The 15,074-nt window shown below is 39.7% G+C and overlaps 1 protein-coding gene across 2 annotated transcripts in view; it reads right to left on the bottom strand.

The window, feature by feature from the left end:
* Nucleotides 1–15,074, bottom strand: part of LYN (LYN proto-oncogene, Src family tyrosine kinase) — a 147,115-nt gene that overhangs the window by 63,943 nt on the left and 68,098 nt on the right. The window contains exons 2-3 of one of the 2 annotated variants that reach the window (XM_007531519.3): nt 10,334–10,470; nt 802–847 (exon numbers count right to left, since the gene is read on the bottom strand). In XM_007531519.3, coding sequence (XP_007531581.1) covers nt 802–847; nt 10,334–10,465 — 178 coding nt within the window. In that variant the 5' untranslated portion in view covers nt 10,466–10,470. The remainder of the gene's footprint in view (nt 1–801; nt 848–10,333; nt 10,471–15,074) is intronic. The other variant, XM_007531520.3, reaches the window with a different exon arrangement.

The raw sequence follows: 15,074 nt of genomic DNA, 5'->3' as shown, positions 1-15,074 counted from the left end.
AGCCTCACTGACGGGAGACAATGGACCTGGGACTCATGGCTGATCTGTTCGCAACATCTCTTTATTCATGCAGCATGCAGCATAATCTCTCAGCAGAAAAGTTTTAACAAATCCTCATCAGGCATAAAGGATGAGAGGATGGGATAACAGACAGAAAGAGGTATGACATGTAGCGGCTACCTAGTGGGGCATGGGGCTGTGTGGGTTACTGTGAGTAACACTGTGTATACACCAGATGCAGTTGCTATCTCAGTTCATATAGACCTAGAGCTATAACTAATCACAACTCTGTATTTTAGAAATGTTACATTCATATTACTAGTCACAACATCTCAAAGGGGGAAATACTCCAAGTGTACAGTGACGAATGAACAAACAAAATGTGATATATATGTCCAATAAAATATTACCGTCTTAAAAAGGAAGGAAATTCTGATGCATACTATGATAGGAACAAACCTCAAAGATAGCATAAATGAAACAAAGCATTTTCAAAAAGAGTCATACTCTCTGCTTCCACTTATGTGAAATGTCCAGAGCAGTCAAGTAGGGGTTGTCAGGGGTTGGAAAGAGGAGAGTCAGAAGTTAAAGAGGTTCACAGTATTAGTTTGGGAAGCTGAAAAAGTTTTAGAAGTACATGATGATGACATATACTTAACACCACTGAGCAGTAAACTTGAAAACTTGTTAAAGTGGTCATGTACATGTGTCTGCATATGTGTATATGCCACCCAGGACAACTACTTAATAGAGGTTCAGATGTCAAGGAAAGGAAGTCACCATGTTGCTATGAAAACATACCTTTAGTTTGAAACCTCTGTCCTGGTAAAAGATGAGATTCTGGAACCTAGGAGAGAATACTTATTAGAAAAAATTCATGTCTAGCTTTTCTTTCTTATTTTCTTCCTTTTTTTTTTTTTTTTTTTTTTTTTTACCAGAGCACTACTCAGCTCTGGCTCATGGTGGTGTAGGGGATTGAACCAGATGCTTTGGAGCCTCCAGCTGATTATTTCTTTGCATAACAATTATGGTGTCTCCCTTGCCCATGTCTAGCTTTCCTTTCTTATATTTACACTGTGTACCATGCCATTTTTCTAACAGTAGAAAATGAAGTTTTGATAAGTTGGGAAAAAGAAGATTAATGAGGAAAAAAAATCTGTAACACTACAGATCAGTGGAACAGCTCCTTCTTTTCTGGAGACAGGAAATACACAGACATTGGGCCAAGGTCTTCTTATTTAGTAAAAGAATCCAAATATTATTCAGGGTGGCAATTTTCCCAGATAAATGACCAGGCTTCCATATTGTCTAGTGCCCCATGCAGAAGTAGGGGGAGCACAGGGAGAGTGAATGATTGTATGGAGTTTCAGGGATGGTTCTTTACAGTCTCAGCTGGTGTGGAAGTCAGACATCACCAACAGCAGAACATAAGGAGGAAGTGATCTGGCATCCTGGTGACTGTGAAATTGGCCATCCCCCAGCCCAGGACTGCTGAGCTACATGTTTCCCAGACTTGTTAGAAAAATTATAGTCAGGACTCCATCAGACTAGCTGCTAAACACGTCTGAATGAATCTTCCGGGGCATTTCCTGCTATGTTAGTTGGAAAGTAAATTATTAGAAAGACCACTTCATTACCTTTAAGGTAAAATTTTCTTTTCTCTTAGTGACCAGGGGAGATAGTATAAGATCTCTTGGAGCTCTTTTAAAGATTGTACACTCAGAGATCTCCACTCACAAATGATGTGACTTTCCTCCTTCTCTCTGACTAACGTGATTCAGTGTAATGGGGCCAAAACATTTGTACTGAAATTAAATTTCTGATGAAACTCAGGTCGTAAAACTCCTTCACTCATTGAAGTAGGATTAACAGCATTTTCAGATACTGAAAATTATGTGTTCACATTATTCTTCTTTAAAATTTATTTATTTTTATTTGTTATTGTAGAGACAGAGAGAAATTAAGACAGAAGGGGGAGATAGAGAGGATGAGAGAAAGATAGACACCTGAAGACCTGCTTCACCACCTGTGAAGCGACTCCCCTGCAGGTGGAGAGCCAGGGGGGGGGGGGGGGCTCAAACCGGGATCCTAACTGGCCCTTGTGCTTTGTGCCACGTGCGCTTAACCCGCTGTGCTACCACCCAACTCCCTAAAATTTATTTTTTTTTTATATGGAGGTGCCAGGTTGAGAGGGAAGGGGTTAGTAAAGAGAGAGACAGTGAGGCACCTGCTTTCCTACTTCACTCAAGAAGCTTTCCCCCTGCAGGTGCGGACCAGGGGCTCAAACCCAGGTCCTTGTGCACTATAACATGTGCACTCAACCAGGTGCACCACCATCCGGCCCCTCATATTATTCTCTTATTAATTTTTAGTTAAATTTATTTATATTAATGAGAGAGATAGAGAAGGATATGGGGTTGTGGGGGGCAGAGCACTGTTCAGCTCTGGTTTATGATGGTGTTAGGAATTGAATCTGGGAGCTGAGAGCCTCAGGCATGGAAGTCTTTTGTATAACCATTATGCTGTCTCCCTAGCCCTATATCATTTTATAGTATTTATTTCATTTGTTAACAAAGGCTACCTCACTGAAACTTTTAAAAGTACTTATTTGATAAAATTTTATGCTGACATTTGACTATTTACATTTGCACAAGTAGGATGTGTGAACAATTGTAAATTATTCAGAAGACATATTAGAGGTTAAACTAGAGCATCTTAATGGCAGAAAGCTGATTTTCAAAAATCAAAGTTTTAATTTTCAAATGTCCTCACATACATAAGACCAAAAGACATACACACAAAGCATCTGACCTCACCCCTTTTCTTTACAATGCCTTCCTCAGAGAACTGTTGGATTTGTGTCAATTTCAGCCTCATTGTCTCATCAGATCTCCCCTGTAATCAATCCAGGGCATGTATTTTTGGCACATTTGGCTAGAGAAAAGAGAGTTGTCCATGGCGATGGAGTTAGGCCAAACTAATTGGCTCATGAAACAAAGGCACTGTGAACACAGAAGGCACAGAGCAAAACACTCCTGGTGCACACGAGAAAATTGAAAGACTGCAGACATGTTTGGTAGGGCTGTTTTCTGGGATAGTTACTTTTTTTTTTTCTGTTTCTTTTTTTTTAAAAATAATTTATTTATTTATTGGGGAATTAATGTTTTACATTCAACAGTAAATACAATAGTTTGTCCATGCATAACATTCCCCAGATTCCCATTTAACAATACAACCCCCACTATGTCATTCATCATCTTTCATGGACGTGTATTCTCCCCACCCACCCACCCACCCCAGAGTCTTTTACTTTGGTGTAATACTCCAATTCCATTTCAGGTTCGACTTGTGTTTTCTTTTCTAATCTTGTTTTTCAACTTCGGCCTGAGAGTGAGATCATCCCATATTCATCCTTCAGTTTCTGACTTATTTCACTTAACATGATTTTTTCAAGGTCCATCCAAGATCGGCTGAAAATGGTGAAGTCACCATTTTTTACAGCTGAGTAGTATTCCATTGTGTATATATACCACAACTTGCTCAGCCACTCATCTGTTGTTGGAAACCTAGGTTTCTTCCAGGTTTTGGCTATTACAAATTGTGCTGCCAAGAACATATGTGTACACAGATCTTTTTGGATGGATGTGTTGGGTTCCTTAGGATATATCCCCAGGAGGGGAATTGCAGGGTCCTAGGGTAGGTCCATTTCTAGCCTTCTGAGAGTTCTCCAGACTGTTCTCCACAGAGGTTGGACCAATTGACATTCCCACCAGCAGTGCAGGAGGGTTCCTTTGACCCCACACCCTCTCCAGCATTTGCAACTGTTACCTTTTCTGATGTATGACATTCTCACAGGAGTGAAGTGATATCTCATTGTTGTCTTGATTTGCATTTCTCTGACAATCAGAGACTTGGAGCATTTTTTCATGTGTTTCTCAGCCTTTTGGATCTCTTCTGTGGTGAATATTCTGTCCAAGTCCTCCCCCCATTTTTGGATGGGGTTATTTGTTGTCTTGTTGTTGAGTCTGGCAAGCTCTTTATATATGTTGGTTATTAAACTCTTATCTGATGTATGGCATGTAAAGATCTTCTCCCATTCTGTGAGGGGTCTCTTGGTTTGGGTAGTGGTTTCTTTTGCTGTGAAGAAGCTTTTTAATTTGATGTAGTCCCATAGGTTTATACTTGCCTTAGTCTTCCTTGTAATTGGATTCGTTTCATTGAAAATGTCTTTAAAATTTATGCGGAAAAAAGTTCTGTCAATATTTTCCTCTAAGTATCTGATAGTTTCTGGTCTAACATCCAAGTCCTTGATCCACTTGGAATTTACTTTTGTGTTTGGTGAAATACAGTGATTCAGTTTCATTCTTCTGCATGTTTCAACCCATTGTTTCCAACACCATTTGTTGAAGAGACTCTGCTTTCCCCATGTAATAGTCTGGGCCCCTTTGTCAAAGATTAGATGTCCATACGTGTGGGGCCTCACTTCTGGGCTCTCAATTCTATTCCAGTGGTCAGTGTGTCTGTTCATGTTCCAGTACCAAGCAGTTTTGACGACAATGGCCCTATAATACAGTTTGAGATCTGGGAGTGTGATGCCTCCGGTTCTGTTCTTTTTTCTCAAGATTGTTTTGGCAATTCTAGGTCTTTTCTGGTTCCAGATAAACATTTGTAGCATTTTTTCTATTCTCCTAAAAAATGTGCTTGGGATCTTGATGGGGATAGCATTAAATTTGTAGATGGCTCTGGGTAATATATTCATTTTGACGATGTTAATTCTTCCAACCCATGAACATGGAATATCTTTCCACTTCTTTGTGTCTTTTTCAATTTCTTTGAGTAGTGACTCATAATTTTCAATATACAAGTCTTTCACTTCTCTGGTTAGGTTTACTCCTAGATATTTTATTGTTTTTGTTGCTATAGAAAGAGGAACTGATTTCTGGATTTCTTCTAACTTAGTGTTTGCATAGAGGAATGCCACTGACTTTTGAATGTTAATTTTATAGCCTGACACATTACTGTATTGCCTGATGATTTCCAAAAGCTTCTTGCTGGATTCCTTAGGTTTTTCCATGTATACTATCATGTCATCTGCAAATAAGGAGAGTTTGACTTCTTCTCTTCCAATCTGTATGCCTTTAATTCCTTGCTCCTGCCTGATTGCTATGGCAAGAACTTCCAACACTATGTTGAATAGTAATGGTGATAGTGGGCAGCCCTGTCTCGTACCTGATCTGAGTGGAAATGCTTCCAGTTTTTCACCATTGAGTATGATGTTGGCTGTAGGTTTGCTATATATAGACTCCACTATCTTCAGGAATTTTCCATCTATTCCCATTTTTTGTAGTGTTTTGATCATAAAGGGATGTTGTATTTTGTCAAAGGCTTTCTCTGCATCTATTGATATGACCATGTGGTTTTTGGTCTTGCTTTTGTTGATGTGGTGGATCACATTGATTGATTTACGTATATTAAACCAACCTTGCATGTCTGGGATAAACCCCACTTGGTCATGATGAACAATCTTTTTGATATACTGCTGTATCCAGCTGGCTAGAATTTTGTTCAATATTTTCGCATCTATGTTCATCAGAGATATTGGTCTGTAATTTTCTTTTTTGGTTGTGTCCCTGTTTGCTTTTGGTATCAGGGTGATGTTGGCTTCATAGAAGCTGGCAGGGAGTATTCCAGTGTCTTCAATCTTCTGGAAGACTTTTAAAAGTAGAGGTATTAGTTCTTCTTTGAAAGCTTTGTAGAATTCATTTGTAAAACCATCTGGTCAGGACTTTTATTTTTGGGAAGATTTTTGATAACTGTTTCAATTTCATTAGCTGTGATGGGCCTGTTCATGTTATCCACTTCCTCTTTACTTAGTTTTGGAAGTTGGTAGGTATCTAGGAAATCGTCCATTTCTTCCAGGTTCTCTAGCTTGGTGGCATATAGTTGTTCATAGAAGCCTCGCATGATATGTTGAATTTCTGCAGTGTCTGTTGTGATATCTCCTCTTTCACTTACTATCCGATTTATTTGGGTCTTCTCCCTTTTTTGTTTTGTGAGTCTGGCTAAAGGCTTGTCGATTTTGTTTACTCTTTTGAAGAACCAACATTTACTTTCATTGATCTTTTGTATGTTTTTCCTATTCTCAATGTTATTTATTTCTGCCCTAACTTTAGTGATTTCTGTCCTTCTGGTTGCTTTAGGAATCCTTTGTTGTTCTTCTTCTAGGTCTTTAAGATGTGCAATCAGGCTGTTTATTTGTACTTTTTCTTGTTTCCTAATGTGTGCTTGTATAGCTATGAACTTCCCTCTTAGGACTGCTTTAGCTGTGTCCCAAATATTTTGATAGTTTGTGTCTTCATTTTCATTGAACTCTCGAAACATTTTGATTTCTTCCTTGATTTCATCTTTGACCCAGAAGTTGTTAAGAAGTGTACTGTTGAGCTTCCACATTTTGGCACTGTTACTAATCTTTTGTTGATTGTTAAGTGTTAGTTTAATTCCACTGTGGTCTGAGAAGATGCTTGGGATGATTTCAGTGGTCTTGAATTGGCTGATGCTATCTTTGTGGTCTAACATATGGTCTATCCTTGAGAATGATCCATGTGGATTTGAGTAAAATGTGTATTCCAGTTTCTTGGGATGAATGACTCTGAAAATGTCCAATAGTTCTAGTTTATCTATCTCTTCATTGAGCTCCCTTATGTCTTTACTGATTTTCTTCCTGGATGATCTGTCAAGTTGAGATAGTGGGGTGTTGAAGTCCCCTACTATGATTGTGTTACTGTTAATATATTGCTGTAGCTCTTTCAGTAGAAGTTTGATGTATTTAGATGGCTTCTCATTGGGTGCATAGATATTAATAATGATAAGTCCTCTTGATTGACTGATCCTCTGAGCATTAAATAGTGTCCATTCCTATCTTTTTTAATCTTATCTATTTTAAAGTCTATCATGTCAGATGTGAGAATAGCTGTTCCTGCCCTTTTTTGTGGGCCATTGGCTTGTATGATAGTTTTCCATCCTTTCACTTTAAGTCTGTGTTTGTCTTTTTGAGTTAGGTGAGTTTCCTGTTGACAACATATTGTTGGATTGTGTTTTCTGATCCATCTTCCTACTCTGTGTCTTTTAATAGGTGAATTCAGGCCGTTGACATTTATTGATATCAAAGATTGAAGATATTTTAACGCCATTCTTGTAGAGTTTTAGAGTGTTTTGATATACGTCCTATTTGTGGTGGTCTGGTTGTTTATAGGAGACCTTTCAGAACTTCTTTCAGGGCAGGCTTGGTGATGGTTGCTTCCTTCAACTGTTGCTTGTCTGAGAAGGTTTTGATGCTTCCATCTAGTCTGAATGACAGTCTAGCAGGATATAGTATTCTTGGCTGAAAGCCTTTCTCATTGAGCACTCGATAGATATCTTGCCATTCTCTTCTGGCCTGTAGTGTTTGTATGGAGAAGTCTGCTGCTAATCTTATGGGTTTTCCTTTGTAGGTGACTCTTTGTTTTTCTCTTGCAGCCTTCAGGATCCTTTCTTTGTCCTTATTCCTTTCCATTCTAAGTATGACATGTCTTGGTGTCTTTAGGTCTGGGTTAATTCTGTTTGGGACCCTCTGGGCTTCTTGAATCTTTATGTCTTTGGTGTTGTCTAGACTAGAGAAATTTTCAGCTATTATGGCCTGGAGAATGCTTTCTTCCTCTCCTTCTCTTTCTTCCTCTGCTAAGCCAATAATGCGTATATTGTTTCTTTTGAAGTCATCCCATAGGACTCTGTTGTTGTTTTCAGCATCTCTTAATCTCTTTTTGAAATCTCTTACTTCTTTTTTAGTTGTCTCTAATTCATCCTCAATCTTGCTAATTCTGTCTTCAGCCTCATAGATTCTATTCTCTCTGCCCTCTACTGCTTTCTGGAGTTCATCTATTTTGTTGCCCTGCTCTGATACTGTTTTAGCTTGTTCAGCTACTTGCATTCTTAGCTCAGCGATTTCAGCTTTCAGCTCTCTAATAACCATGAGATTATTAGAATTTTCTTCCATATTCTCATTTGTTGTTCCTGCATTTCTGATTACAATTTTTTCAAATTCTTTACTCACTCCTGTTGTTATTTCCTTAGCTAATGTTTGGATGTTGAACTCGTTGTTTTGTGCTTCACCCTCTGGAGTACTTTTAGCTGGACTCTTGTCCTGGTTCGAGTCTCCAATAATTTTTCTTGTTGTTTTAACCATTTTATATATTATGTTTTGAGTTCCCTTTATCAGTACTTTTCAAATTATTGATCACTATTGTCTGGAATGACTTGTGTCTAAGTAATTTAATTAAAGGGTTCACAGTGGTGGAAGTTAACAGTTTTTTCAATCCCTGAGTTGGAGCTCAGTGATGTAAAAGCCTCTTTTTTTTTTTTCCCCTGTAGGCTATGGGAGCGTGAGGGCTTTTAAACTATCAATAGGCTTCTTAGCTTAATCACTGACTCCTGACCAAGAGATAAAGCAGGGTGTGGCAGAGATAATCCAGTGGTTATGCAAAGAGACTTTCACAGCCCCTCAGCTATGCCAAGGAGGTATAGGTCTTCTCCTGAGTTTCCTGGTTAGATCTCTGTCCCCTGGTGTCCCTCCCTGTCGCTGGTCCAGATTCTGAGGGTAGTAGCAAAGGAGACTCAAGAGTTGCACTTGGTGAGTCTCTGGGGAGTCCTTTCCTCCCTTCAGCTGTCCCCTTGTTGGTGGAGCAGACTGGAGGTGGTGTCTCAACTGATAAACTGCTGAACTGTTAGCAGTCACTTAATCTCTCCTTAGGCCCCTCTCTCCTCTCTGTCACCAGCCACGCGTGTTTGTACTCACAGGTGATTTACTGGGTTCCTGTGGTCATTCTAGTCCTGTCTTGTTTCGGTCCCGGTGGTCTCCTTTGGTATTCCTAGTTGATCCGGGAGAGGAGAGGAGAGGAGAGGAGAGGAGAGGAGAGGAGAGGAGAGGAGAGGAGAGGAGAGGAGAGAAAGGGATCTGCTGCTCGTAGCTCCGCCTCCCTCTGGGATAGTTTCTAACCTCCTCTACCTCTCTAAGAAAATGGCCTATAATTTTGTATTCTTTGCTTTTCTGAATAAGAAACCTCTTCACATATCATTAAAAAATGTTTTAAAACATATAAAGTACCACATGCACGTGACATAAGAAATAAAGAATCTTCTTATAAGGTCTTTTAAGTCTCTGACATGAAAACTTTGTAACTCTAACATCTTAGTAATTTTATTTTCTATTAGTTATATCTACATATACTTATAATATCTTTTAAAATACTATACTTATATGCTTGTTATCACTAAATCTTTCCTACATAAAATTGTGTTATTTAACTAGAAATATCATGTTTAGTAAGTCGATAGCAGTTTACATGTTTACATTTCATGTCCACCTCTGTTTAAGAAAACCACTTGTGACTAATTAGTTACAATAATGACATAAGAGAGTGACATCTGCCCTACCTGCAGGACAGTGGAGAAAGGAGGGAACAAAGATGGGCAGAAGGCTTGAGGACAGTGACACACTTTAGTATGCCAAAGAGCTAAAAATAATATGTGGTACTAGAGAAATTAAGAAATATTTAGGAAGTGTACTGGGGCTAACATGGAATAAGCTACTTCAGTTTTAGCGCTAAGAAATTCCCTTAAAATGGATTATAGGAAGATATACATTATCTAGGAAGAGAACCAATGGAGAACAGGTGAGATCTGAAGTAAGGTGCATTTGAGACTGTAGTTATCTATCCAACGCTCGGTTCCTCTCTTCCATGAAATGTGGTATTAGTGCTTTCTTTGCTAAGCATTTCTCAAATGCACAGGATCACACATCATTCATATGGAATGTCTGACCCAGAGGTTTGTCTAAGATTTGAAAGCAGGATTAGCTGTGTTAATTCCAAAATTCCTCTGCTTCCAGACCATTGCATTAACATTTCAACCTAACCTATGTAGCACAAGTTTAATTGTCTGTATCTCTCTCTCTCTACACACACACACACACACACACACACACACACACACACACACACACACATATATTTATATCTTTAATAGTGGGTATTTGCACAAGGGATATGAAAGATTATTTTCTCTACACATAAGAAGGTGACCAAAGGCCCCTTTACTGTATAATAAGTGGTCCAGTTGATTGAAAATGTTTGCCAGATATTTAAAAGATTAAGTTACAAAGCATATAAAATTATTGGAGACTTGAGAAATCAATGTGATGATTTCTTTTTGCATGCACAGGTTACAGATTTGGTGCTCAAATTATGCAGCCATGCTTTGATCCTGTGGTGGGAATTCTCCCCTGACACTATCTACTTACTGGCCTTTGCTGTTTATTGGACGTTGGATCTCTCACATAAATAGTTCGGTCAGTATTACGTACTGGTTGAGTCTTCAAATCTATTCCATCGTCATTCAGATTGTCTTTCCTTTTTGATTTTATACATCCCATATTTCCTGTTGGAATAGAAAAGCAATGACATTGTTTTACCATTCCAGAATTGGATCCAAGCAACCAAAATCTCAGCACACAAAGAATATACCTTTGTACTTTAAATCATGAGCGGTTCAGCAAACTCAAACACAGATATGTTCACAAACCAGTTTGCTTGTTGAGTTGTTCATTCACTCATTGGGCAACTATTTATTAAATACCAATTTTACACCAGCAAGACACCACTCCTTCTCTGTAGATGTTCATATTCATGTGACACAGATGTGTCCATTACAGTGACAGCACAATGTGGCAAGTATGGGATGGCAGAAGAGGAACAGAGAATAGAAAAGGATATGGAACTCAGGTAGGAGGAAACAAAGGTGGCCAGGGAGAGTTTCCATAAAGAAATGCTCTGTGAGTAGAAACAGGAGGGAGGTCAGCCAGGTGTCGAATCGGAAAGAGAGTCCAGGAAGAAGAATCTTCTCCTACAAAGTACTTACCCTGAGATCACAAGGGCCTTTAAGGGAACTAGGTCAAATACATTTTTCCAGGAAGTAGGTGAACCTGACCTCTTACAGGCATGGGGAACCTGATTTTTCTGCCAAGCGTCATTTGGATATTACATCATTGGCAGGCCATACAAAATGATCACCTTACAAATGAGCACTTAGGGGGCTGGGCGGTACTGCAGTGGGTTAAGCGCACGTGGTGCAAAGCGCAAGGACCAGAGGAAGGATCCCGGTTCAAGCCACTTGCTCCCCACCTGTAGGGGAGTCCCTTCACCGGCGGTGAAGCAGGTCTGCAGGTGTCTATCTTTCTCTCCCCCCTCTGTCTTCCCCTCCCATCTCAATTTCTCTCTGTCCTAGCCAACAACAATGACAACAATAATAGTAACAACACCAATAAGCAAGGGCAACAAAAGCGAAAAAATGAGCACTTAATGTTACTATTTATATATTTAAACACCCCTAGGTATATTAAATTTTGAGTCCCACCTAGGGTTGCTATGGCAGGATCATACTAAATGGTTTCACAGGCCCTATATGTCCAGCTGGAACTTCCCCAGCCCTAATTAACTAATTCTAACTAATTCTCAGAGGAATTAGTTCAATAATGTGAAAGATTTTAGCTAAGGAGCAGGTAGGGCTGGAGCGGGAGGCATACCTTGAACACATGCTGGAATTTCTATTTTTTTTTTTTTTTTATCTAAAGACAAATGACATAGAGAGCACAGAAGTTAGTAGGGGAGAGGTTTGAAAGGCAGGTAAAAAAAGTTGCAGGTACTACTAAGGTTCTATCCTGACTTCCCTGGGCAGATGACCTCATCAATGTGTCCTAGAAATTCTCCAGAACCCTACCCACTATGGAAAAATAGAAACAAGCTGGGGATTTGGGTCCACTTGCCAATGTCCATGTCCAGTAGAGAAGCAATTACAGAAGTCATAACTCCAACCTTCTGCATCTCCGAAAGAATTCTGGTCCATACCCCCACAGGGGGGAGGGAATGTTAGGGGAAGATGACCAGAGGGCTCTGAACTCCAATTCCATCAAGACCAAGAGAGAGAAGAGGGGAAAAGGAAGGACATTAGGAAGCAGAAACAGGTGTAGGTGTGACTTAGAAAGGAAGAGAAGGCAGGACCATAGGAAAAAATGGACAAATATATACAAATATAGTTATAGAAATAATAATCTCTAGGAATACTACACTTAGGCATTTATCCAGTGGACACTCAAACACTAAGTAGAAAGCACATATGTAGCCCTATGTTAATAGTTGCATTTTTTACAATAGTCAGAGTGGAATCAGCCTAAATGTCCATCAACAGATGACTGAAGAAGTTATGGGGTATATATTTCATGGAATATTACACTGCAATAAAAAGATAGTATTATGTGCTTTGGGACAAAATGGATGGAACTGGACATGATTATGCTTAGGGAAATATGTAAAGAGAAGAAAGACAACTACTAGATGGTTTCATTCATATGGGGAATGGAGAGCACTGATTTACATGAAGTTTCCAAAAATCATAAACAAACAAATTGTAAGACTTCTGAGAACTGTGGTGGTTATCTCTGGTAGCTTGGAGGGATACAGAACTTTGTTGGTGGGTGTGGTATGGAACTATATATTGTAATTTTATAATCTTGTGACAAACTATTAATAACAAATAATTTTTAAATCTTTGACTTTTAAGAATATTTTTATTCATTTATTATTGGATAGGGACAGAGAGAAATTGAGAGGGGGAGGGGAAGATAGAGGAAAAGTGAGAGAAAGATATCTGTGGCTCTGTTTCACCACTCATGAAGCTTTCTCCCTGCAGATGGGGACCAGGGGCTTGAACCCTGGTTCTTGTGCACTGTAATGTGTGCGCTTAACCAGTTGCGCCACCGCTTGGCCCCCACAAATAAAAATATCATTAAAAAGAAAGAACCGTCAACTCTGTTAACTGGGACCTTGGGAGAACTATTGAAGTTTCCAGTGGAGGGAATGTGGACACAGAACTCTGGTGGTGGGAATGGTGTGGAATTATACACCTGCTAGCTCATAATTTTGTAAATCAATATTAAGTCACTAGTAAAAAGAAAAAAAACTGTAAACAAACAAAAGTTATATTTTTCTGCATAGTCATTAAATTTTCTGATTTTTAAAGAAACAAAAAGAGGGCAAACATAGACTCTGGCCTGGGGTCTGGGAAAACAGTAGTGGCTATCACCAATGAAATAAAGACGAGACATAATACAAGAGAAGAGGTCCAAAGCAATCGGCATATCCTACTGATCAAATCCAGCAGGTTCACCAGTAAGTTGAGAGCGGAAAGCAGGCAAGATGGCAGGACTAGGGATACAAATGGTGGTATTAGCACTTCAAAACTGCAGGGGAGATTTTGGAGGAGAGCCCAGGCCAGAGGGGAGGCTTATGCCTGACCTGTGCAGAATGACACAGCCAAGTTTCTAGACTCTGGACTCTTCTGTTTGTTCACTGAATACTTGAATGTGTAGAACACTACTCTGGAGAAAAAAAAAGTTTCCAAATACACATGTGTGTGGATGCTGTGCAGTGTTTAGACTAGCAAACATGAGGCCTTTAGTTCTATCCCCAGCATCACATATGCCCGAGTGATGCTCTGATTCTTTCTATCATAAATAAACAAATGAATAAATAACATTTTTTCTTCTTTATCTTTTCCCTTTCTTACCAGAGCACTACTCAGTTCGGGCTTATGGTAGTGGCAGAGATTGAACTTGAAACTCTGAAGCCTTTGGCATGAAAGTTGCTTGAATAACCACTATGTTATTTCCCTGGCCCAATAATGAATTAAAAACAAAACAAAACATTTACTTGGGTCACTGAAATAGCTCAGTTGGACAGTGCACTGCTTTGCTATGTGTGGGACCCAGGGTCAAGCCTGGTCCCCAATTGCATTGAGAAAGCTTTCGTACTATGGTTTCCTTCCTTCTCTCTCTCTGCCTCTCTGTCTCTATCTAAAAGTTTATGTGGGGTGGAGGAGACAGCATACTGGTTATGCAAAGAAAATGTCATGCCTGAGGCTCCCAGGTTCAACCTCTCTCTCTCTCTTTTTCTTTCTTTCTTTCTTTCTTTCTTTCTTTCTTTCTCCCTCTCTCTCTCTCTCTCTCTCTCTCTCTTTCTTTCTTTCTTTCTTTCTTTCTTTCTTTCTTTCTTTCTTTCTTTCTTACCAGGCATCGCTCAACTCTGGTTTATGGTGGTACAGGAGATTGAGCCTGGGACTTCAGAGCCTTAGCCATGAAAGTATCTTTGCATAACCATTATGCTGTTTACCTCCACTCCCAGGTTCAATCTTCTACACTACCATAAGACAGAATTGAGCAGTGCTCTAGAAATAATGATGATGATGACAAATAATTAATTTATAAACAAAGAAAATATTTAAAAATAAAACGTAAAAGTGTATGTACACACACACACACACACACGGAACAAAGAGATACCACAGCACTAGTCTCAGGAATTGAACCTAGGGCCTTACAGATGGAAGTCCCACACTCTACTGCTGAGCCACTTTTCCAGCCAAAGCAGTTTTTAAAAATTGGGATCATCTGGTCAGGAATAGCTTGCCAACAGGGTGCCCATGCTGCCATGTGCATGGCCCAGGTTTGAGCTCCAGTGCCAAATAGGAATGCCTTGGCTCAAGGGGAAGCTCCAGTGCCATGTTGTCTCTCCTCTTTCTGGGTCACTCTCTCTAGTAAAAGAGACAGAAAAATGTCAGCCCTGGAGCAGTGAGGCTGCATGTGCTTGAGGTCTTAGCATCACACACAAATGGGAATCAGACATGAACCTTGCCTGTCAGTACAGCCTTGTGGTCCAGTCCACATGTGAAAGCCAAAACCTGTTACAAGACTGTGATTTCATCTAAACTCCACTCAACTCAACAGAGGCCATGGACAGATCCCAGGAGATTCTCTTGGGGTCGTCATGTAATCTGTGTAGGCCTGAAGTGCTGCCTCCTGGGAACTACTGGCTAGAACCTAAGAGGAGGAGAGAATGGCTTCAAGCTTGGATGATGGGTGGTGAGATTAGGGAATGCTTGCTGTGGGGAGGTATTGCTTCGAACCATCTCAAGGGCTCCTTTTTAAGTTG

This window comes from Erinaceus europaeus, chromosome 1 (genome assembly GCF_950295315.1).
Source record: "Erinaceus europaeus chromosome 1, mEriEur2.1, whole genome shotgun sequence".
Classification (NCBI taxonomy): domain Eukaryota; kingdom Metazoa; phylum Chordata; class Mammalia; order Eulipotyphla; family Erinaceidae; genus Erinaceus; species Erinaceus europaeus.
This window is presented reverse-complemented; position numbering and strand designations above follow the sequence as displayed.